Source organism: Ischnura elegans, chromosome 3 (assembly GCF_921293095.1).
Source record: "Ischnura elegans chromosome 3, ioIscEleg1.1, whole genome shotgun sequence".
NCBI classification, from domain to species: Eukaryota; Metazoa; Arthropoda; class Insecta; order Odonata; family Coenagrionidae; genus Ischnura; species Ischnura elegans.
Genome location: NC_060248.1, coordinates 21059803 through 21083133, shown reverse-complemented (window position 1 = coordinate 21083133; position 23331 = coordinate 21059803). Strand labels below are relative to the sequence as shown.

General features: G+C 36.2%; 1 protein-coding gene across 1 annotated transcript; it reads right to left on the bottom strand.

The window, feature by feature from the left end:
* Positions 1-2610: 2610 nt before the first annotated feature.
* Positions 2611-23331, bottom strand: LOC124155540 (39S ribosomal protein L39, mitochondrial). Its single transcript, XM_046529447.1, has 9 exons — positions 23067-23331; positions 22783-22977; positions 22464-22703; positions 22230-22291; positions 19118-19289; positions 9284-9384; positions 9082-9153; positions 4364-4411; positions 2611-2711 (listed from the first exon to the last, which is right to left on the bottom strand). Exons 1-9 carry the CDS (start codon positions 23149-23151, stop codon positions 2655-2657), a joined length of 1032 nt encoding a protein of 343 aa, XP_046385403.1. The 5' UTR covers positions 23152-23331; the 3' UTR covers positions 2611-2654.

The following is a 23331-nucleotide window of genomic DNA, read 5'->3' as shown; positions in this document are numbered from 1 at the left end:
TGAGACTACCTTAGTGTAAGAACCTATATTGTTAATATCCCTTTCATGTATAATATCGGAGTTACGGTTTTATTGAATTTTTGACAGGACACTCCAGACCAGTTCTCGTTGTCCAAACAGGGGTTGGGGGGAACAGCATACAGGCGAGGTCGTTCTCATTCTTCTCAGTGGTGACCGCTGGAAGGTTGGCGTGACAGACATTCAGGGCATTCATTGGAGATTAAGGAAGGGAAAGACATGGTAGGATGAGGTCTTGGAGGGAGAGAGAATTTTGATAGTTGAAAAGTGGAGTACATCTCATTCCAAACTGCAGATTATGCCTCAGCACCAACTTCCCCTGGATTTTCAGATCCAGGTAATCTTCAACCATACTTGATATTTAAGGCTGGTTCGGATGGCAAGTTCGGAGAGCAGATTTTGGAGACAGAGTTCCGAGACTTATAGTCTCCGAGCCTTTGAGTTGAAGGCCTTTAAGCGAAAAACCTTAGCGCGAAAAGCCCTTAGCGGGAAAAGTTCAGTGGATAAGTTCACAGGATGTTTGGAGGAATTTCTGGGGGGGTTCCAGAAATTTTGGAGGGGTACACTTGAAAATGCCCCAGGATCCAGAATTTTTATCTTGGAAAGGGGGGGGGAATGGTCTTCTTATATTTGTGTTTGAAAACAACATACAATTACTATGCAAAACATTCTCTTTATTTTAATATGAAAGAAAAAGAAACAAAACGAAGGCAATGATAACCATATTAAATATCTTGTCCATTTTTTTAAGCGTCTGAAGGGGAGGGGCACGTTAAGAGTTAGTTTTCATGAGTTAACTCTAGGATTTCTTACATTGCTTTAAGCGGAAAAATGTCCTAATTTTTCAGGAGTATGATATTTGGGAGGCAGAGAAAATACTTTTAGGATTTTGAGGGGATATCCCACAGAATGGAGTCCCTTCTTCATTTGATGAAGCTATAATTAATTTGCTTCCAGAACATCTGTGCAGAGTGCTACATATGGGCTAGGTTGGATTATCCTACTGAAGGTTCTATGAACAGGACTAGTAATGGCATAAACAACTATTTTTGTTGAGTTGCTTCACCACTCATGGCACACTCCTGAGAGCCACTCGCACTGTGGGACTCTTCAAATCGTTTCTGAGTGAGGGAAGGGGGAAGAGGGGAGTGGAAAAAAGGGAGGGGAAGATGTTGAGGGGGGATTCTGAATGAATATTTAAAATGCAACATCTCCTAGATCACAATTTTAAATACTTATTTCAAATCAATCAAAAATTGCATAATCACAGGTGATATAACTTAGGAACTATTTCTAACGATACATTATATCTTTCATGGAAGATGGGCAATATATTCTGTCTCCTGTGTGCAGAGATGACAAAAATTTTAAAAGTTCTATTGTATCAAAATATCCTATCCGAAACTACATGATCATGTTAACAATTCATAATCCATTAATCTCCATTAATCTCATGTGTTTGCGTTAGAAAAAATTTCAATTTTGTCTCGTATTATTTCCAAAAAATTGCCATCGATGAAAACTTTTACATGAGCATCTTCAACCCTTTTTCTCTCAAAATGCAAGAAAAATACAGGAGAGAGAATTAGGATAACAGTCGTATAAGATTCTTTAGAGCAATACCAAGAAAATGAATGAGGAGAATCTTTCAAGCGATGAGAAAAGCTGAGCAGTGGGCTACCCAGGAAAAGTGCCATGTGCTCCTTTAGACCCACCAAATGTGCGATGAGCCTCACAACGAAAATGTATGCAGAGGGAGTCTTGTACGCTTCAACTCCCACCGCACACGACTCCAACACACAGTGTGCGCGTAGGGAGTCATGAGTGCTGGGAGTCTGACTTTGCCTAGCACATCTCCAGCGGAGAGAATCATGTCCGGAGGAAGCCATGACTCACCAAAAAAGACTCTCTCGCCTCACAGCTCAATCTAAACATTTGAACTGACTCAATCGCATAGTGTCCATTACTAAACAGGGCCAAACTCACTCAGTAGCCAAATCCAAGTGTGTTAATGCAGACTTATTTAATATGCCACTCAACTTGTGGTGTCAGCAAGCTGTGCAACCTTCAGTAAACCATGCTGTAAATTACATTGAGAGTGGAGCACCATGAAATCCCACCAAAAATAGTTTGCCTATGCAGTGAGGAAATGAAGTTTCAAATTTGAATTGAAGCAAGTCCTGTATTCTTTAATTTGATCAAAACACAAATTAATTTTATTCCTTCAACATTGAAAGATTTGAAATGTATGTGATGTGTAGAATGTTTCTTATTTCAAAATGAAAGTCAATCTTTTATATGTATAGTTAATCGTGGCCATTCAAGAACTTGCCTCTTACCACGAACTGCTACTTTTTTAAAACTCAAACTAAGCACAAAATATATTATTTGTTTAGAGCATAATAAGATTTTGAAATATACCTAATATCATTCCACATTAACCTGATTGACTTAAAAATTTATCAAATTCTCTTCATTTTATGATTTTTAACAATAAGATTATGATCCATGTGAAGCTTCTTTTTACAGAGTATTTTTGGTAGATTGGTGGGTAGAAAAACTGGTTTAAATCAAATATGAAAATGGAAAATATATATAACAAAAGACTTTTTATTTATCATAAAAATCATACATGACTACCCTGCCGCCACGCCAACTTCCAATTTACTCCTCTTGGGCAACCAGGAATGGTTCTAGGAAAAAAAAAACAAGATTTTATACTGTTATTTCAATTCTTTCACTTTATTACATAGTAAATATATAATTAATTGAAAAGAACATGTGTGTGTAAACAAATTGTAATGCGTGCCTATTTTAGGATTACTAGCATCTAAGAATACAAAAAATTGATAAATTTTGTAAGAGGATACATACATCATTTAACATTTTTGCAAATACTTAGAGAAAAAAAAGTGTGTATAAAACTACTATGCATAACCACCGCAGATATTTCAGGCATCAAGCAGTTACTACTCACTATTAGGAGTGTTACAAGCCATATGCATAGATATTTTAACTTTTATATACCCATGTCCACAAAGGGAGAAATTTTAATGCCTAGCGATAGACACACTTTAACCCAATTAAAGCCTAGTGGTTAAAAAACCACCTGATAACCTAATATTGCAAGAGGTCAAAATCAACCTTGCAACTGGCATCAATGAGTGTAAGTATCTATGTGATGCCATTTGCATTCTTTTGAAATATGGTAGCAAAATGCTTTTTCTATTTCCGCGGTGCCGTCTGTGCCCATGAAGGAATGCTCACAAGGTACTAACTAAGGAAGGCGAGTTATTTTCATTATAAATCCCATTCTCAGATGCTCACAGTGCATCAATCCCACATAGCGGTCCATTCGCTTTTGTTGAAAAAATAAATTCTTATATACATAATTTAATTTCCGAACCAAATTTTGTGAGTCGATCATGGATATCTATCGCTTCTTGTAATGAGTAATTTAACCAAAGCAATACTTACATAAGTAAAATGACGGAATATAGATAATGTAAATTCCCTTATACTATTGGAATGCATATTATAATAAATGTGAAGCATTAGCAAAGTTAAAGTTATGTAAATTTTATGTTTCAAGTGTTTAATCAATCATGTGTATAATTAAGAACATACAATTAGAGTGCTACCATGGCTCTAGCGTTGGAGATTATAATTTTAAATCGTCAGCTTGGGCCTAAAAGTGTAAACAATAGTCCGCCATGTGGCTTAAAAAGTGCCGGTAGGTCCTACCGAGCCTTTGGAAATCGTCGGTAGCTACTATTACAGACATTCATCAGTAGAACATGTCCGGGGAATCACTTGTACCAAGAATCGTCGGTAGGATGCCCTACCTACACCGATTATTGTCGGTAGCGAGTACAGAATTCCGCCACAGTAGTCATTTTTGAGCACAGTAAAGAAAACTTTTAATAGATAAAATAATGTACTAGTCAACTTAATGTAGCATGAAAGGAACATTTTATACCATATTTTGCACTCTACTCATATAAAATACAGTTTTGAAATCCTGGGATGGGCATTCAGGGGTATTTCAGATTCCACAGTAGTGTGCTTAAATGGGTTAAATCTCGTGTTCTTAGCAGGATTTAAGTTTCCAACACATGGTATCACTTAATTTAGCATATACCACCCTATCAGGTGTAATGTTAATCAGGAACAAAAGCATATCCATCAAGCAAAAAATTACTTAAGCATATAAAAACTTGTTTCTTTTGAACTTGAGAAAAAATGAAAAGAGGAATGCTCTGATAAATTATATGCATGCATCCAATCCATGATGAAAAGCATACTAAAATAGAATTTATGATATTTAGACTTCAGTAATACTCACTAGTTTCCTGGCTCTCTCCTCCAAAATGCCGTATGAAAAGTGATTTAACTACAAAAAAGAAAAAATAAAATGACTAATATTCTCAAGCAAAAAATTTTATTAAGTACTTTCAAAATATTCTGCACATGAGGCCAAAGTTGAAAATCCCTAAGTCAATCAACCAACAACCCCACCATCTACATTTCAATGATAGTGAAAGAAAACTGATTCAGGGATCATTTACACCAATTTAGGAACATAATATTTACAATTGTTTTGACATGGGATCATAAATTACGAGCAAAGTTTTTATTCTTATTAATTTTTCAATATTGGCCTTTGATTTTGAGTGTGCAGTTAATTCAAGCACTTCATACATATAATCTGAGGTTAAGAGAGCTACAAAAGATGAATTTATTAAAATAAAATATACATGCACTTTTCCACAATTATTTTAATGCATAATGTTGGGCGAACAGAGTCATCTGTACAAGAATAAAAGAGTTTTAATGTATATCTTCATCTCACAAAGCTATCATCTGCATATCTTTGTATGTATATCTTCATCTACAATCACGTCATGTCACAAAGCTATTATCTGATATAATTGTGAAAAGGTGAACACAAAGAGGAAATTGCATGTTCATTTTTTTCCACCTTCAACAAAAAAGTTGATCAAGAATAATTAAACCCAATACAGAAATAAAAACACTTTTATCCCACCATTCCATAAGGAAATGTGTCCTCATATGAACATTGTCAAGACAGTGATGGTAGAAGATATTTACTTCTCACCCAACATTGCAGCTGTCATATTTGGTACGTCCCTTTCACAATTAGGTAGGGGGCACAGGAGAGTAAGAATAAAGAAATACAGGGTACTTAAGTACACCAACGTACCAAACTTCTTAGTCACTAGGTGATATCCAGAAGAGCTACCCGAAAAATTTAAAACATACGACTGAAAGTTTAAGGGAGACAAACGGAGAGTAAAAAATATTAAAAAATCAAAGTGACACAAAAAACGTTTAAAATTTCAAGGGAAGGGATTTCAATTGCACTTGTATGCCACTACCTCTCATAAAAAATTTCCTTGATGCTGTCATAGTAACAAATTATATCTTTCTCAGCCATTCTAATGCCTGACCAGGTAACAAATGGGTTAACCCTCAACCAGTGACGTGCAATTCTTGTTACACTACCAGTGATGTGCGGTATGGGAAACCACGATAAAACAAAAATTCATAAAATGCTGCAAAGTCATTTTTATTGCTTAGCTTCATGTTTCACTGACTTCTGAACTATCATAAAACTTATACTTAATATTAGGCATTCCCAGTACGAACTAAATTTTTCAGTAAAAATTGTTACTTGATACAGGATCTAAAAACTGATATCAAAAACACTTGAGTTATTTTTATTATGGTAATTTTTTTAAATTAAGCACTAAATTATCCACGTTATGCAACTTAAAATGCTTTCTTACAAATTATTAATAATTATTATTATTCTTGAAAAATCACTAGGAATTTGTTTTTAATAACTTTTCGAAACATTTCCACCAGCAGTTTATCGGTTTTTCCAATTTAGTGATGTGAGGTCTCACAGACCGCTACTCAAATTCAGTTGCAAATTTTCAGAAATAAATACTAATATGAACGTTAAATTTTAAGTGCGTTGTTATACAAAATTATGATGCTCACGAGGATTATAGATATTTTGAAATAGCAATTTTGAAAATATTCATAATTTTAGAAATGCAGCAGTCTCACTCAGTCACCGGTTAAGGGTTAAATTATCCCATTGAAAATTGCTTGGAGAAGCCTCCTTTCACCAACATATTACAAAAATTGTTCATTTGTTTTCCTCATCGCTGAACTTGAATTTTTCCATTCTCCTCTAGCTCTGCACTTCCGTGCCCTGGATTCTGCCTTTCTCTAGCTTATTAAGTGGTCAAGTTTAACTATGAGCTCACTCCACATAAATTTCTAATCAATTGTGGGATGTCTTCCTCTGGAAACCCTTTTCAGCCAGAATGATACTTCTCGCAATATCAGTTATCCTTATATCATCATCTTTTGTACTACACATTCCCAAGTAGCAGCTCTTTAATTGACATGTCTTCCATTTCTTTCAATGTCCATACTTTTCACCTTCATTTCTTTCCCTAGATTTTTCTTGGAATGTACATATTAAAGAGATACGGTAAAATGGAACAATCATGGAAGGCTATTCGGGAATTCCACCGCGTAAGGTTCTCCAACCCCATCTTGGCTGATGTTCCATTGTACGGCATTATGCCCAAATGACGATGGACAACTCAAACATGAAAACGTCAGATGAGATGGAGTTGGAGAACCCGACCCGGTGGAATTCCCGCACAACCTTCCATGATTAGATATGCCGGGAAAGCCTGGGATTATTCTTGTGACAAACTTGTGTGACTACTCTTTTTATTTTGACCCCCTATTCATCAACATTATTAAGAATGTCCATGATTTGTTATGGCTGAGTTTATTTACTCTAATATACTTAATGTCAATTTATATTTTTTAATAGTGTCGACCTGCAGCTTTCAATTTCACCTATAACATAGTTTTTCAAGATAAATGAAGTTATAATAAGTTCTTATCTTCTTTTCAATCATGTTAATTACAAGTGTTGTACCTCTTGATCATTTTCCCTGCTTAAATCTGAGATATTCCTATTTAAATTAATGATCAATTAGTTATATATCACATTTTTTATCAAAATGATTAGATTTTATATGCATACGATAGAAGGAAGAGATAGTTCTGGAGTTGGCATTGTCATTTATATTTTTCCTACCATTCAATCTTTGGGATCACATTACTCTAAATTTTTATACAATAAAATGAAAATACTGGATTCATGTAGCAGCTGAGAGTTATTTGATGATGAAGTTAGCATGATGCTCAATTTCTAAGATTCACTCTAAACTTAACAATCCTAGATGCCATTCTTTTAAAGGTCATTCAGTCCTAATAGGGTGGTTTCAAATTTCTTATTCATTGCCTAAATCAAAAGATTATTACTCCTAGATTACGTATTTCATGCTTTAGAATTTTAAATGACGATATCTATTTTTCGCGATTAAATGAAAAGTGAAAATTTTCAAGCGTGCGAAAATGCGACGGCTAAGTATGAATGCTGGGAAAACCCTGTGAGACGTCATTCTGCTTCCTGCTGTCGCCGTGTGAGGTGACCTGGGGGCGAGGCTTTTAGCGCTGATACGATGCAGGCTGCTAGCAGGTAGCAGAGTACCCTGCTAGCAGGTAGCGCTTGGCTTAAATAAGGATTATTAATACCCTATCAAACGAAGAAAACTTTCTGACCTTAGGCAATTTTTATAGGTGATTATTAAGACATGTTTCCCTGAGCTCTGTGCCTCATGCATGCACTGGTAGTCTCAGGCGATGTAAAACTCCTATCTACTCGTATAGAAACTAGGTCCCTGTGACGTCATGTGGAGTGGCATCGCATGGGTGCCAATCTGGACTTTTTCAAATGCGGTTAAAATTGACCATTGCCATTCGTCTGAACTGGGATTTCTAATAACAAATAATTTGTATATTATGAATACACTAATGCTGGGTAACGAATTGCAATCAATACCTATCATTTTCTTTGATGAAGGAAACTACCCTATTACCATTCTCCCTATCCCTGGATATTTGTATTTCACGCCTGTGTAAAGTTACCTATTCTGCTACAAGATAAGAAGATTCCAACCATACAAGATTAATCAAAAAAAGTATTTGTGTATTGATCTGCCTTATCATTGGATATCATCCTTCGTACCTTATTGATCGTCCCTGACCTTGTCTCTCCTCTCTCCATTTCGACAAGATTACCCACCCTATTTGAGCTCTAATCTGCAAATTGGTGGTCCTACTAAGTCTGTAGAGATCATATATTAATTCTATATTAATTCTGTCAGTCCTTTTATCTCAAGCCAGGGGCCATCAAGTTCCCATGGAAAGTATGCAGACTTCATTCCTATGCTTTATTTAGGCATTTTACGGTATGTTGGTGTTTGACAGAAATGGGTCATAACAATAAACCTGCTTCCTAAACTTAACCTCAATGCAGGTATGTAATAGTATTTTGCATAGGGCAAAAAATGTCATTATGCAATGCATGCAAGATGGTTCATAAAAATATAAATTCTATTCTCATGAGTTATAAAATAAATGTAATGTATATTTGACCTTAAAGTACTTGCTTATGGAATGTAGACTTATAGCATAATTAGAAAAAATGAAGAGTAACACCAGTGTTATTGGCAGGGATGCTGACTTACAAAAAATATTAAGGGGGGGGCCAAACCAGGGATCTTGCCCTGGGAAATTTTATAAGTAGTGAGTTTTAAGTTTTTTAAGCATTTTAGAAGAGTCATATGATCAACATTAGAACCCTGATAACTCGAATCTTGATATCTGGACACTCCGGGGAAAATCAAGAAGCCTAACACTTTCTTTCCTCACACCCATAACGAATTTTTGAGGGGGCTCGGCCCCCTCATGCCCCATGGAATCGGCACCAGAGGTTGGTTATCAGAGGAATATAATACTGAATATGGAGATACATTTGTCTAGCAACCATTGCTCTTTTATTTTTTAATTATAACTTCATCAGACAAGTCACAAGTTTTTGTCAGTTTTCAGATTAAATAGATGCATATCCATTAACAATAAATCCATTCATAAAATTCTTACCTTAATTCCACTAGGAAGAGCAACTCCTTGAAATCTATACAAGTGGTCATTACCAGATACAATCTTGTGAACCTGGAAATTGAATTTACACATCATAATAATAAAATTATGATAAGTTGATTCAATAAAAAATTATTCCATAAAAAATAAAATTCAATGATAACAACAACAAAATTCACAACTATTTGAAGATGCATCTTACCGCTGCAATGGTGCATCTACCAATAAATGCTGAGTTGGCTATCATTGGTCCTCTACTAATATCTATATGATCTTGGAACCTATACAAGGTGACTTGGCTACCTGGAAAAGCAGCAACATATTTTGAATTAAAAATAATGGCATTTATATTTGAAAAATGTTTAAAAGGCATTGTATACATAATGGATAAATTGTTAAATTTAAATTACAGTATTGTTTCCACAGGAGGTACATAATTCTTACAAAACATCTTCCTCCTTCCTTAACAATTATTGTACTGTATATCAAAATCATCCAAAGACATGGGTGAGCATCAACCAAGCCTTTAGTCGAAGGATCCTGAGAAGTGGTGTTATGATGCAAGGCAAGGATGAAAAACAACAAAATACAAAAATATTGTATATGATACTACCTAAAGGGGAATTTCCATAAGGCTAAACACAACAGGCACATAGTGTGAATCTTTGCCAAGAGATGGAACTATTATTGGAAGAACCTCAGTGCCGTAGAATAGTAACTACATCCCACATTTCCCAAAATCCACTATCCCCACACATCAGTCCTCAGTCCACCCCCCTAACCTTTCCCTCCCCTCTGTAGCCCCCCAACAAGCCTCTGGCACACCAGATCATGGCTTGCCCAGGTTTCATGTTACGAAGGCCATAAATCTTTTGAAATAAAATATCAAGTTATACGAGAACAATTGAAACATGTTTCACACCTCCCCCTTTCTTGCCAACTGACTTTTTTCAGCTAACCTTTTTCGAAGCTCCCAGTTATTGAGGCTAAAAAAATGAGTCATCTATTGGTGTGTCTAACCATGTCTTTCTGAAAATGATGAGGTATCTTCATTGGATTGAAATATTCTTATTATGCACAAAATTCAAAAGAAAATGGCACCAAACATGGTGTATTTTTGACATTTTTTTAAGCATGGAAGTAGTTTCCCGTCAAAAATTAAAAATGGAAGTGGCATGGGGAGTAGGAATTGATAGGGCCTGGAGTTCTATAGCTGGAGAAATTTTCACTGAAGTCGAGTAAAAGTTTCAAGCTGCCTGAGAACAATGGGAAATGGTTTTGTTCGAATATCTTCCCCCTCTCCTTCTTGCCACCTCTTTTCACATAACCTTACTTCCTGGTCCCCAATTTATGAAACACCCTGATAGCATGAGTCACATATGTACTGTGTTCTTCGGTGACAACTAATAACTTTCTGCAGTTAGTGTTTTACCTTTGTATGATTTCAAGAATAGGAATGCACACCAAATATAAAAAAAGAATGAGTCCAAATATGAATCATTTCCGACATAATTTAACTTTGTTAGCAATGGTTCAGTCACTTTTATTTATCGATTAATCAACAAAGCACGAATTCCTATATTAGACCATACCCAGACAGACTGGAAACTCAAACTGCACAAATCACTTAACTACCACGTTTCTGCCTAGAAAAAAAGGCTTCACAAAACTTCATGATCTTACATGCTCCTCTCTTGCACCCGTCGGTACTATCTCCAGTGCCTCGTTGCTAGGAAGGCAGAGTTCCCGAACACCCAGAGAACACTCGACATCCCCACCACAGCCACTACCCTCCCATGCTTTTGTAGGATCCCCCTTCCTCTCGCTAAGCAGTTAAGTAATTCTAGTTCCCCAAATCACTGCAGGCGACGCCCTCCAACGGGTCATATTTTTGTCATTGCTATTATTTGATTTATTACTTTACCCCTGCATATTTCTTAGTTTAAAAAGTCGCATTAGACTAGTTACTTGGCTAGAATTCTTTTGTTGAGACACTTTTTTCCAAAAATAATATATTCTTTTAATTACAATATGTAAAACTTACATATTCCAATTTACCTCCATTTAGATAAGATAGAAAAATTGCAGTGACTGTTATATATTAGCGATGATTTCACGTCGATAGTATCGTACTCATCATTCAAATTGGGAAAATTGTTTAACGGGGGAATCATCTTTTGCCTTAATCAGAGGCTATCTGAAGACAACAGCAAAAATAATGAACGTGGTAGACAATAGTGACAGACTGTGAGACATTAGATTATATTTTTTTCTTAAATAAGGGTGTGTAGCGGTAAATGTGAGGTCACAGAACAATTTTCACAAAAATAAAAAAAACGCTCGCCGTTTGCCCCTGTAAAATAGGCACCACACGAAGATGTTTTAAACCGCGATTTATCAGAGTCCAATATTGTGCAGGTGATTTTTAAAAAGTAGTTTTCTGATGAAATAAGTCTCTCACACTTACAACTTTTAAACATTTTTATCGGTAACCATGGGTCTGATGAGTAAGTTATTGAAAAAAATCAAGCAAAAGTGACGAGTTTTAGCAGAAATGTGTATTTCTTTAACTTCTTTTTTTTATTTTCACATTCGAAACGAAAACCGCATACTTATTTAGGCTCTGCCTTGTTAATGCCGAAATTTCAACGACGATTTCCATACCCCAGTTATTTTCTACCTTCCGTTACCCAGGTGGAAATATCGAACACTCTCATGCAGTTTTCGAAGTTCACACGATTGAAATGTTAATGCCGCTTTAAAATTAATTTCCTTGAAATTTTAAACGAAGGGACTTACTGCCTTGTTATAACGTAATCACTGACAGTTTGAAAAAGAGGAACCTCGCATATCGTCTTAAAAGTCCTGGCGAAAGGTTATGGGGTTGCGCGGAATACGATATCAGGACTGGAAGGGTCTATTCCCGAAAAATCGGTGGAAGGCTTGCACCGGCGGGATAAAGTACATAATATTCCGAGTCAACTTGGACATTTGCTTCCGTCCTTTCGACAAATTTGATGCTTTCGGCTATTCGCCGCAATTGGTTATGAAAGAGCCGACTGCGTGTTCCAGGTCCATCTAACGCTCACATAGTAGGCGTTAAATTGGTCTCTCCGCGACACCGCTTTCCCGCGGTTCCCGCTTCCCATATTCTGAGCAGTGCCACCCTTCGTAATCAAATATGGCTATCCGGGCATCTAGCTGGGTAATCTCTCTCCATTCGGCCGAGTTGCATTCAATCATTAGGACTTCAGCCCTAATGATTGAACGCGACTCGGGTTCCGAAACGCAAGCTTAATAGAGAGAGATGACCTGGCTAGAAGCCCGAGTTGCCTTTTTTGACTATATTCACAGGGAAACCATTAGACCTTAATTCGCACCCTCGCACAGTGAGGCAAAACCACACATTCAGCGGACAAAGGTCTAAACATTAAAGTTAGAATATGGGTTTTAAATATTAGGTTCGGTAATTGGATGTTTGAAAAGCATAACGGCGTATTTCATAAGTTGATGCGTATGCACCTGCACTTAGAAATAAGTGCCAATGTGAGAGAAAAGCGAAGCACTGGTCCCCCAGACGCCTAAATGGACTGTCGATTTTATACTATGAGTACAGTACGCTGGTCCTCTTGATTTCATTTTTTAAACTTTCAATCGATTGAAATAAGCATGGAAAATATAAATGTGCTTTTAATAATTATATTTAGGAGAAAATAACTGTGGAGCAATTAATTATCACGACTGGAAAGTCGTTGAATTTTCACGATGAAAAGTTTTATTAAATTGGAGAAAATTTATATAATCGGATGGAATCGTATCATGATTTCATTATTCGTTAAAGACTGCTCTAAATATTGTGAAAGAAATCAACTGCCATTGAGTTGCAAAAGGAGTTTTACGATAAAACAATAGCTATGCATGACAAGCCGAAAGGGAATTCATTCGGCCGCAATGGCCACATGGCACTACAAGCGTCAACATGCGGGATTTTTTCATCTTCGCCAATCTTGGGAATTATTTCGACGAAAAAACACGAAGTGCATTAGAAGTTGCTCCAACTATTTTTTTTTAATACCTGCAATCCCTCACTTTATTCCAAATCTTTCGCCGCCACGTATTCCATATTGAGTTTATCTCCTCCTTCCTCTACCACTGAATACCAATACCTCATGTCAACGATCTTTTTATGCCCCAAGAATACAATTTTTTTCTTTTTTCTAAAACCCTGTGGTTACTTATGAATATATCGTACTTATTTCACAATTGGAACCTGCTTTCCCATTGAAGGTTTACGCGCTATGGCATTTTGGAAGGGCTATGGCATGTGAATTTACGAAAACAAAAAGCTCGACTCGACGTCGGCATATCCATGATAAATGGTCGAGCGTGACATATGCAACCAAAGGGAAAAGGTGAAGAGGATAGTGAATCGCGAGAGAGACTATCATGTGATTTGATTTCTCTAAATAAAAAATTCTCAAAAAATAATAATAAAGAAAGAACCTTACTGATATAAAAAATACATGTGGGAGAAGAGGGCTAAGGAAGATGGCAATGACCGATTAAGGTCAAGGAAGGTCAGAATGGGTCATACCGAGGGCAATAAATACTAGAGGGGCACAGAAACGTGTATTTAATTCCATACTATACACGTCTTATTAGACGTCAGAGCGCGGTTGATAACGCTACATACGCAATCGAGCCTGGAAATAGCCTCCTCGGTGGAAAATAACTCAGACCCGCCACTATTTCGACACACATATTGCAATAGGTCCCTATAACGCAAGAAACACAAATAAATTATACCCTACTATAACATAAACGTACTTAAACATTCCACGTCAAAACGTTAAAAGAAATAGGTATCACCGTATTAATTTCCTAAAATATTTTTTGAGAAAATTCCTTCATTCTTTTTTTTAGCTGCTAAGGGTTTTTTTTTAATTTTCGCATTTCATAAAAAGACATTAATTTTTCACCCTATATCTCGAAAATGATTCCAAAACTTCCTATACCAATCCATTCCAATCCTCATTTCAGGTTTCAAATTTCCGTCACCGGGTGGGGAGAGCAATACGCGCACTGCGACACAAAAAGTAATCTTATTCCTTTAAAGGAAAGTCACCCTCGCCAGATTTTTATAATGGACATGACGAGATGTTAATCTATAAGACATAAAAATGCACGAAATGGAAGGGATAATTGGAGAAAAGTAAGCCGGAAATTTCATATTAGTAGTCACGCTAAAATAATTTTTTTATCCGATTTAGGGATATGACAGTATGCAGCAATGCCTCACTACATAACTCCTTTTCGAACTACTTTGGTGAAATTATTTTCAAGACACTGAATGTAAAAAAGTGGAATTTTACGGAAAGCTAAAAATTTTAACCATCTATGGATATTATTATTTTTTATTAACTTTTGATCATTATTAACTAGACAACGGATACATAATTCTAAAAACTTTTAGGAAAATAAATAAGGTGATCAGCTAGAGTACATCCTGAAATTTCTTCCCAACCCTGGGGGTAAGGCTCAGTCTATCATCAATTTGACATTCAATGACCCGAGAGGAAAATGAACATAATTTATTCAATAATAGGGCTCTACGACGGGTATGAAGTGTCTATTCCAATAAAAATAGAGGTCAGGAGCGAAGAAAATTTAAGGTTTTCCGGGTGTCCCACCGAGTACAAATAAAAGGTCCCCAGGTAGTGGGCTCCATGAACGCTGACGTTTCGGGACACTACTTGTCTTCTACGCTCTCTCTCAATCTCCACAATCTCGAATGAATAAACGATGTATTTAAAAATACACTGTAACAACAGAATAAACGTGGAGTAAGATAGTTATCAAAACTTGGGCAAAAACTCCTTGACACGTGGATTAGAAGTACGGTCCTCTTTGCCATCAACAACAAAATGTAATGGTAAAAATAGACTGACGTCCTTGCTCGGCGATACCGCGAATCTGAGAGTTCGCGGCATGGAAACTGCGGGTCGAGGATAATTATCAAGGTCGAATAACAAGTCTTAACACGCCCAAACAAGATATCGCACGGCGCGGATTTATCTATACATAGGATGAAGAAATAGAAAGTAATATCTGTGACGTCATACTCATGGCTTTTCAACGCGATCTTCCAAAAAAAAATCAAGTTCTCCGATGACATGTCCGATAAGAAAACTGTATTCTTTATAGAGAAACATTTTCGTCCGCCAGTAAGCTGGCTTTGCAAAGAGGAAAACGCGATAAGGCTGACCCTCGCATCAAAAGCCACAAAACGTCACAAGGCAAGGCTCGGCCATCCACCGCTGCTGATTGGTCAAAAACGGCCGTTATCACAGTTCACACCCGCATTCAACCGAAGCTATTGACGCGGGAGACACTAAACGTTGAGCGCGTAGTTATTTTGTCATCTATAAGAAGAAAAACAGATAACAATACTTCACATTTTTTCTACCGTTTGTCCACAACATGGCAAAGGACGGGCACATTGACCTGACGACGCTATAATACTAAAGCTCACGCCTTGAAGCATTCTCAAGATTGGTCGGAAATGAATACGTCAAAGACTGCAAGTTGCGAGGTACCAAACTAATTGGTATGAACTCCGATAGAGAACAGAAATGAGAAAAAATTCTCTGGGTTGACCATGCACACCATTTATTAGTTTTTACTCCAAAGGAATGAATTGATTTAGAGGAAGATATTTTCCTTATCCTTTCTTAAAATAATGGAAGCTAAATAGATTTACTAAATACAAATTTTGATAAAAGATATTGATTTGAAACTGACAATTCTTCATAGAGATTGTTATTTTAGGCATATTTAAATATTTTTAAATAATTAGGGATGGTTGGTTCCACTTGGTCAGTTCTTACCTTCAGTTTTCTATGTCGGTTCCTAATTTATTACTTAAACAGCACAATTTTCAATTGTGAATGGAGTATTTTGTCTGATTAGCATGCTTACCAAGGATGATACTAATGAATCAAAATGATCAATTTTGACGGCTATACATATTTTTTTTTAAATATTGTAGAAAACACACAGCTAGTAAATGAAAGTAAAGTTATCTACAAAAATGCAATGAATCAATAATCTTAACAATTACACGTGCACGAACAACCATACCCTGAGTAGAGACAACCCACCCAGGCAGGACTCAAATCTGCGATCTCTTGTTTGACAGGAGAGGACGTTTCTCTGCCGCAACCGTGGGTGGTAAAGCATGAAATCGCCCACTCAAACAAGGGCATCACATTGCAGTGAATTGGGAATTGATTCATTCAGCTGTAACAATTTATTGACATCATGCGCCGGTTTTACTGATCAGTTTTTCAGGTTAACAAAGAAAATATTAATGAATAGCTCAGTCACACCATTACAGCTCCTGTTATTATTTCAGAGAATATTCAATCAGCACTCATCAATAGACATTACAATTGAAGATAAAGTGTCACAAAATCATTATTTTCAACCTAGAGTAACAACTCGAGCAACTACAGAAAAATGATTAACTGACATGAACATTTCAATGACTGACATTGCAAATGTTGAATGATAGGCCTTTCCATATTCGAGAAATGTTCCTTTTCTATTAGCTGAGAGCATCATGACACAACCACAGCCATTGTAAAGAGGGATTCTAATGTTGGTTCTGAAAAGCTACCACTGGAACCATCCGTCAGACAGTCAAATAATTTTCTCTTTGTGTGCTTGATTTGTTTATTACCAGAGCAGGAAGTAAGCACGGAGGATAAAAGAACTCACAATTCCAAGAAGCAACTTCTTACTGCCACTAAAATGACTTGTGCCATGGTAAGCTATAGGTTCTCTTTCTCTATCTACTCTCTGCTACAGTATAATTTCAAGAATATTCTCGTAAACACATAAGAAAGAGCAGACTGAATCTACCAGGTAGCGCTTCACCCACATTTTCCGTGAATGCAAAAACCCTCCAAGTCACTTATGCACCCCTGAACATTTTCTAGCTATTCCAAAAATATTGTAAGCAACCGACCAAGCAAAACATTAGTTAGCACACGATCATGTATATGCTCAAAAATTCCTACTGACCATAAATGCATAAGTCTACAATTTTACATAAACCTGCAATTAAGTTGTCTCTTCACCAATGGAATTTGATGACTTTCAGCACAGGAAGAGTACACCCGAATTACATGAGACTTAGCCCCCATGAAACAAATGTGATGACAGCAAAGAAGTCAAGAAAGAAGCATTTTTAAAAGCAGTGTGACAGAAGTATGATGAACATCAAATACTCCAACAGAGAAAGTAATGTGGAATTTTGATGAAGAGTGAGAGAAGTTGACTGAAAACCGTTAGAGAAAGATAGGATAACTTACCTAATTAGCCACATTTTGAGGCATGATGGAGACAATAGGGTGGTTTCCTATTATTTTTTATTGCCTAAATCGAAAGATTTTTACTCCTGGACTACGTACTTCATGCTATTAGATATTTTAATGACGATATCTATTTTTCGCGATTAAATGAAAAGTGAACATTTTCAAGTGCGCAAACACACGACGGCTATAATTTGCTGGGAAAGCACCGTGTGACGTCATTCTGGTTCCCGGTGTCGCCATGTGAGGTGACCTTGGGGAAAGGCTTTTAGCGCTGATACGATGCAGGCTGCTAGCAGGTAGCAGAGTACCCTGCTAGCAGGTAGCGCTTGGCTTAAATAAGGATTATTAATACCCTATCAAACGAAGAGAACTTTCTGACCTTAGGCAATTTATATAGGTGATTATTAAGACATGTTTCCCTGAGCTCTGTGCCTCATGCATGCATTGGTAGTCTCAGATGATGTAAAACTCCTATCTACTCGTATAGAAAATAGGTCCCTGTGACGTCACGTGGAGGGGCATCGCATGGGTGCCAATCTGGACTTTTTCAAATGCGGTTTAAATTGACCATTGCCATTCGTCTAAACTGGGATTTCTAAAACCAAATAATTTGTACATTATGAATACACTAATGGTGTGTAACGAATCACAATCAATGCCTTTCGTTTTCTTTGATGAAGGAAACTACCCCATTGTTTTGGTGAAAATGAAGAAAGTTATTTGCGGACAGAAAATAGGAAAAAAGCCAAGCATAGATAAAGGAGGTTTTCTATGACTTTAAAAATCTATTAACAGCCAAGATCAGAAGAGTCAAAGATAAGAAACAATATATGTGCCAAAAATTTCATCTAGAGCACATTTATAAAGCAGTGAAGTAAGGATGACATCATCCTGTGGAAGGACTCAAACGCTCAATTTTTAAAATTAATTATACAGGATAAATCATGAAAAGAGATGACATATGTGCATCAAAAAGTTCAGCCGCTTGGATAACTGAGTAGAGAGCCAAAAACCATAACCAGGAATGTTGACAGTAGATGAGGGTGAATTGTAGGTAGCTTGATGAATTTGCATTAAAATTATTTTTACTACAAATGATTCCGATGCACCCCGATGGCCCTCACAACAGGCAATAAAATTGAATCATGCTATAAATGAAATATGTTAAAAGTAATTATAAATATGATGCCTAAGCCCCATGGATTTTCAACAATATGAAGACTAAGGTTAGTATTAGCATTTCCATTCTGTAGACCATTTAATTAAACCTCATTGAGAGACCATGGCTTTAAACTCACACTATTGCCAAACAACACTTTAAAATGATGAAAACTCAAATCAAATGCACTAACAATTAAGACAAGACAGAATAGCTCACAAGAAAAAAAAAGTAAATCGCTATCAATAACAGCAATCATCATTATTTAGGTTAGCTATTTTCCTCACACGCACAGCTAAGAGCATGAGAAAATAGCTCGCATAAGTAAAAAAAAAAGTACAGGACAAGAGTTTAGCAACTTAGTTCTTTCAAAGGCGTCACGTACAATACATATATTGGAACATAGATTTTTTGTCAACGTTTCACCTAACCTCGAATAATCTCACTTTTTAATTCAGTCATAATCAGATAAATTAAGAACCATTTGATGAATACTCACCATTGGCTTGTGCTATTGATGGAATTTGCTTCATTTTATGTCCATTATCAGAAAACATTTGCATGGCCAAATCTGCACTGACATCCAAACGCTCAATTTTAAACTTATCTTCAGAATGACTAGGATCATGAGTCAATTTGACCATTGCAGCAGAGATCACCCTCAGTTCATCCTATATTGAAAAATATAAATAACTAAATAAATCATTCACCCAATTTGTCTACAGATGTATACATAATACAGGATTAGCAAATCTTATTGATTGCCTTTGTTGAAGCATTTAATGACATTATGCGCATGTAATGTGATTTATTAGATTTTTATTAGCTCTGCCAATTTTGATTAGAGAACCCAACTGCTAATTTAAAAAAAACTCATGCAAATTCCAAAAACAGACAGAGGTATTGAAGTCTGCAGTTTAGTTAAAGGAATACTTAACATAAGTATCATTTGTTAATAGGTGAGTGTGGAGACATAATTTCCCTCATCACTTAAGCAAGAGCCACAGGAATGATGATAGAAATTCCTCCCGAGGCAATGAAGGCATTTTTAAATAGCAGGTGAATTTACTATTTTAGACATTAACCTATGAACTTTTGACTCTACAAAAGCAACCATGTGACATGATAAACTTGAAACAGCACCCAGGGCAGGCCAGCAGGTTTACACTTTTTGGGCCAGCCTTTTAAGTCAGAGACTTATATTTCCAGACCCCAGGAATAGAAAATTCGCAAGAAGTATAGTCCAAAGATTTTTCTTATGATCATTCATGTAACATGACAGTTGGATAACCATTCTCAATATTAATGAAATTGAATAAGGTTATTTTTCTTCATTGAAAAATTGCATAAAAAACAGGGAAACTCGGCAGGTAGGTAGGGCAGAGAGGCACTTAGTTTTGGCATCAGCCTAATCTTAACAAAAGGTCCCAAGGGTGGTGCAAGAGATCAGCTGCATGGACCACATCCTTCCACTGCCACCTTCTCCCCATAAATGAAAGATGTGGAAGAGTAGAAATGACTCACTCATACAAAAAAATAAAGTGCATACAATGCTCCTTCCTGTTACAGTGTTTATATCAATCACCCCAGCATAGAACCCTTGCATTGCAGACACCATCACAATGGAGAACATTGTCAGTGCTCAAAGCCGTTCTTGTGTTACAGTATTCTGTAGGTACCTCTTGCACCACTCTTTTCAGTAATGGCTGCTATTTACAAAAAGCACTTGAAACCAAGGGTGTACCCAGGATCAAAACTAGGGGGGGGCAAGACATGGTCGCTCAAGTCATAGGCAAGATGGAAAAGGTGAATGAAGCCAACATTTTAAAGAAACTGTAACAGCTCTTTATTAGTTTTAAAAAATATTCGCTTGAAAAAATATTATTTTCCTTAAAGACATTTGCAATTTTTGCTTCAACGGGGAGGGGGGGGGGAAGCTGCTGCCCCTCGCTGGGTATGCCCATGCTTGAAACAAATGACTTTGGTGCTTTTAATGTGAATAACATTTATCATTTGAAGCTATTAATTAAAAGGTTTAAAAAATCACATGTTCCCTGGCAATAATGGTTGGTCATATATTTTTGACAAAAAACTTCAGGAAACTTAAGAATTATGACCCAAATCCCTTAACCCTAATGCTCACTTCTAAAAACTGAAACTCACTTATTTGAAGTACTTTCATTCTTAGTATTTCATTTGGGTGTCACGCCCCCTGGGGGGGCGTGACACCCAAATGAAATAAATAAAAAAATTACATAAATAATTTCCTCAGATCTTTGAAATAAAGTCTTTCTAAGTTTTCATAATTGTTTTTGTATAGTTTCAATAAAGTTGTAAACTTTATCAAAGAAGGTTACAGGTAATTATATTCGTTTTTCATGTAATACTTGTTTTAATTTTCATCATACGTACAATTATTGAATCTTTCCATTCTGCATTACCGCATTCAACAGTGAACAAAAAAATCTACCGACTCACCGTATCAAGTCGGCATATCCTTGTACGAGTACAAGTAGGAGTTGGTATGTACGGCACCGTGGAAATAGGGTATTGCAAAATGGAAAGCTGATATGTGTAGCGAGGGGGAGGGGGGGGGCGTGGTACAAAAAGTTTGGGAACCCCTGATCTAAACCATTGGACTGCTTCCAACTGAAATTTGGAACCCTCACTCAATAATAGTAAATAACAATCTCTGCAATATTCAAAAATCCTTTTTCATCCCAAAGGTGAAGTAAACAATCAGCTATGAGTTGTAATTAGAATTGAATATATCTAAATAATCTCTTATTCCTAATTCAGACACTCCTTCATATCGTATATGGTTGACTTATAACATTAATGTAATTACATTCATGCATTACTGATTCTCAAAGGAGTTTCCACAAAAATAAGGATATGAAGACAGGTATCTCCATAGTTTTAACTCACTAGTTCTTTGTCGGATAATAGATTTAGCTACAAGGACTATTAGGCAACAGGAGATTAAAAAATCTCATGGGAGTAGCCTAAGTATACTCCAAAACTTGAAGCTCAGAGGATCACTATGAAAAAATCAAGTCAGACCAGTGATCAACTACATTATAAAAATTTTAGGCACATAAAATTAAAGATTTGAAGCAATGGGGAAACTGATTCATTTTACAAACAGAAATAAGACATTCTAAATGAAGAAGAGATCAAATGAAGTTGGGATGGAAAAAGATCATACTTTTAGGCATAAATTTTTATAGAAAGACAATGTGACTACCTGCAAAATTCTACTATCTGCCGAGTTTTACTTCAAGACTGGAAACGATACTTACATATACTGAATAAAGAAAAATAATGCACTGCACTACTTACTCATAACTTAAACCTATCCTTTCTACGCAAATTTTAAATGACCATGTACAAGATGAAGTAGAAAGTAACAACGAAAAGTGAAGTAAGACTTCATTTTCGATAATTAAGGAAATTATTCCCTAAATATGTACAAAGCAGTGCTAAAATCATGGTCTTAATTTCTCCAGTGGCATATCAGCAAAGTGGAATTCTACTGGTAGAGGGGGAAATAAAATTATATGCACCAGTTGATGTAATACACTTCTGACGAGAGAGAAACAAATAATTACCTGAGTTGGTTTCCAATCTTCCAAATTGAGGTCTACATCATACACAAAACTTCCGCTTTTCACTGTAAAAATGAACAAACACATTTAAATGGAGAATTGGTAATAATAGTGAACACTGGTATTAGATCACAGTAAGAACCAACCAATGTAATTTCAAATACATAAATTACGATGGAAAGGTAGCACTAAGAAGATTCAAATATAAACTAATTAATAACACGAATAGTATCTTACCGTTTGGAGAAGGAAAGCTGTGAAGTTTCACTGAAACATGTTCCTTAAAAATATTCATAATGGTTGCTCCGAGCAAAAATGAACATGTTCGCCAAAAGGCCTTGTTCAAGTGAAAAGGATCTGTATCTCTGAAATGCAACAACAGTAAGTCGCAATCTTCCTCCAGAGGTTTATGCATGTCCCACAGTTCTCCGTTGACACAGGCTAACGCTGATCGTTCAACGAGCATTGTAGACATATCTATGGAGCAAAAAAAAGTATGAATTGGAATTTTCACTTTTTTAAACGACAAATCGTCCATATAGCTTTTCTAACTTACGTTGGGCACAATGAAATGGAGTAGAGATCCCTTTATTCATCCCTAATATGACGTTTTCCGGTACTCCTTTATATTTAACTTCAATTTTTTCCACTCGTCCAATTCGTTGCCTCTGACGTTCTTTTTCCTCGTTGAATAATGCATTTCTCTCTTTCATAGCAATTGAATAACTTGAAGAATACTTCCTTGATTGCCCTAAACAGTCAATAATTACAACCATTAAATATATTAAAATTAATGAACTTTCTCAAATAAAAAACATTATAATAAAATATTATACGTACTTGATGCCACCCAATTTGTTCTTGAGTGGTAAACACTGCACCGAGACACGAATGCCGATATTAACCTTAGCTTTTCGGACGACATCTTCGCTAAATTACTAATACTTGCAGAACAGAAATGAGCAGCACATATAAAGCCTCTCAATAAAAATATTTACATCCTTATCAATCTCAACAACGCAATATTATCTTCTCAATAACCTACGCTAACCCTTACAGCCCACGAGCAGTCCGGAACACGACTAAATCTCCCCCACCTCCTATT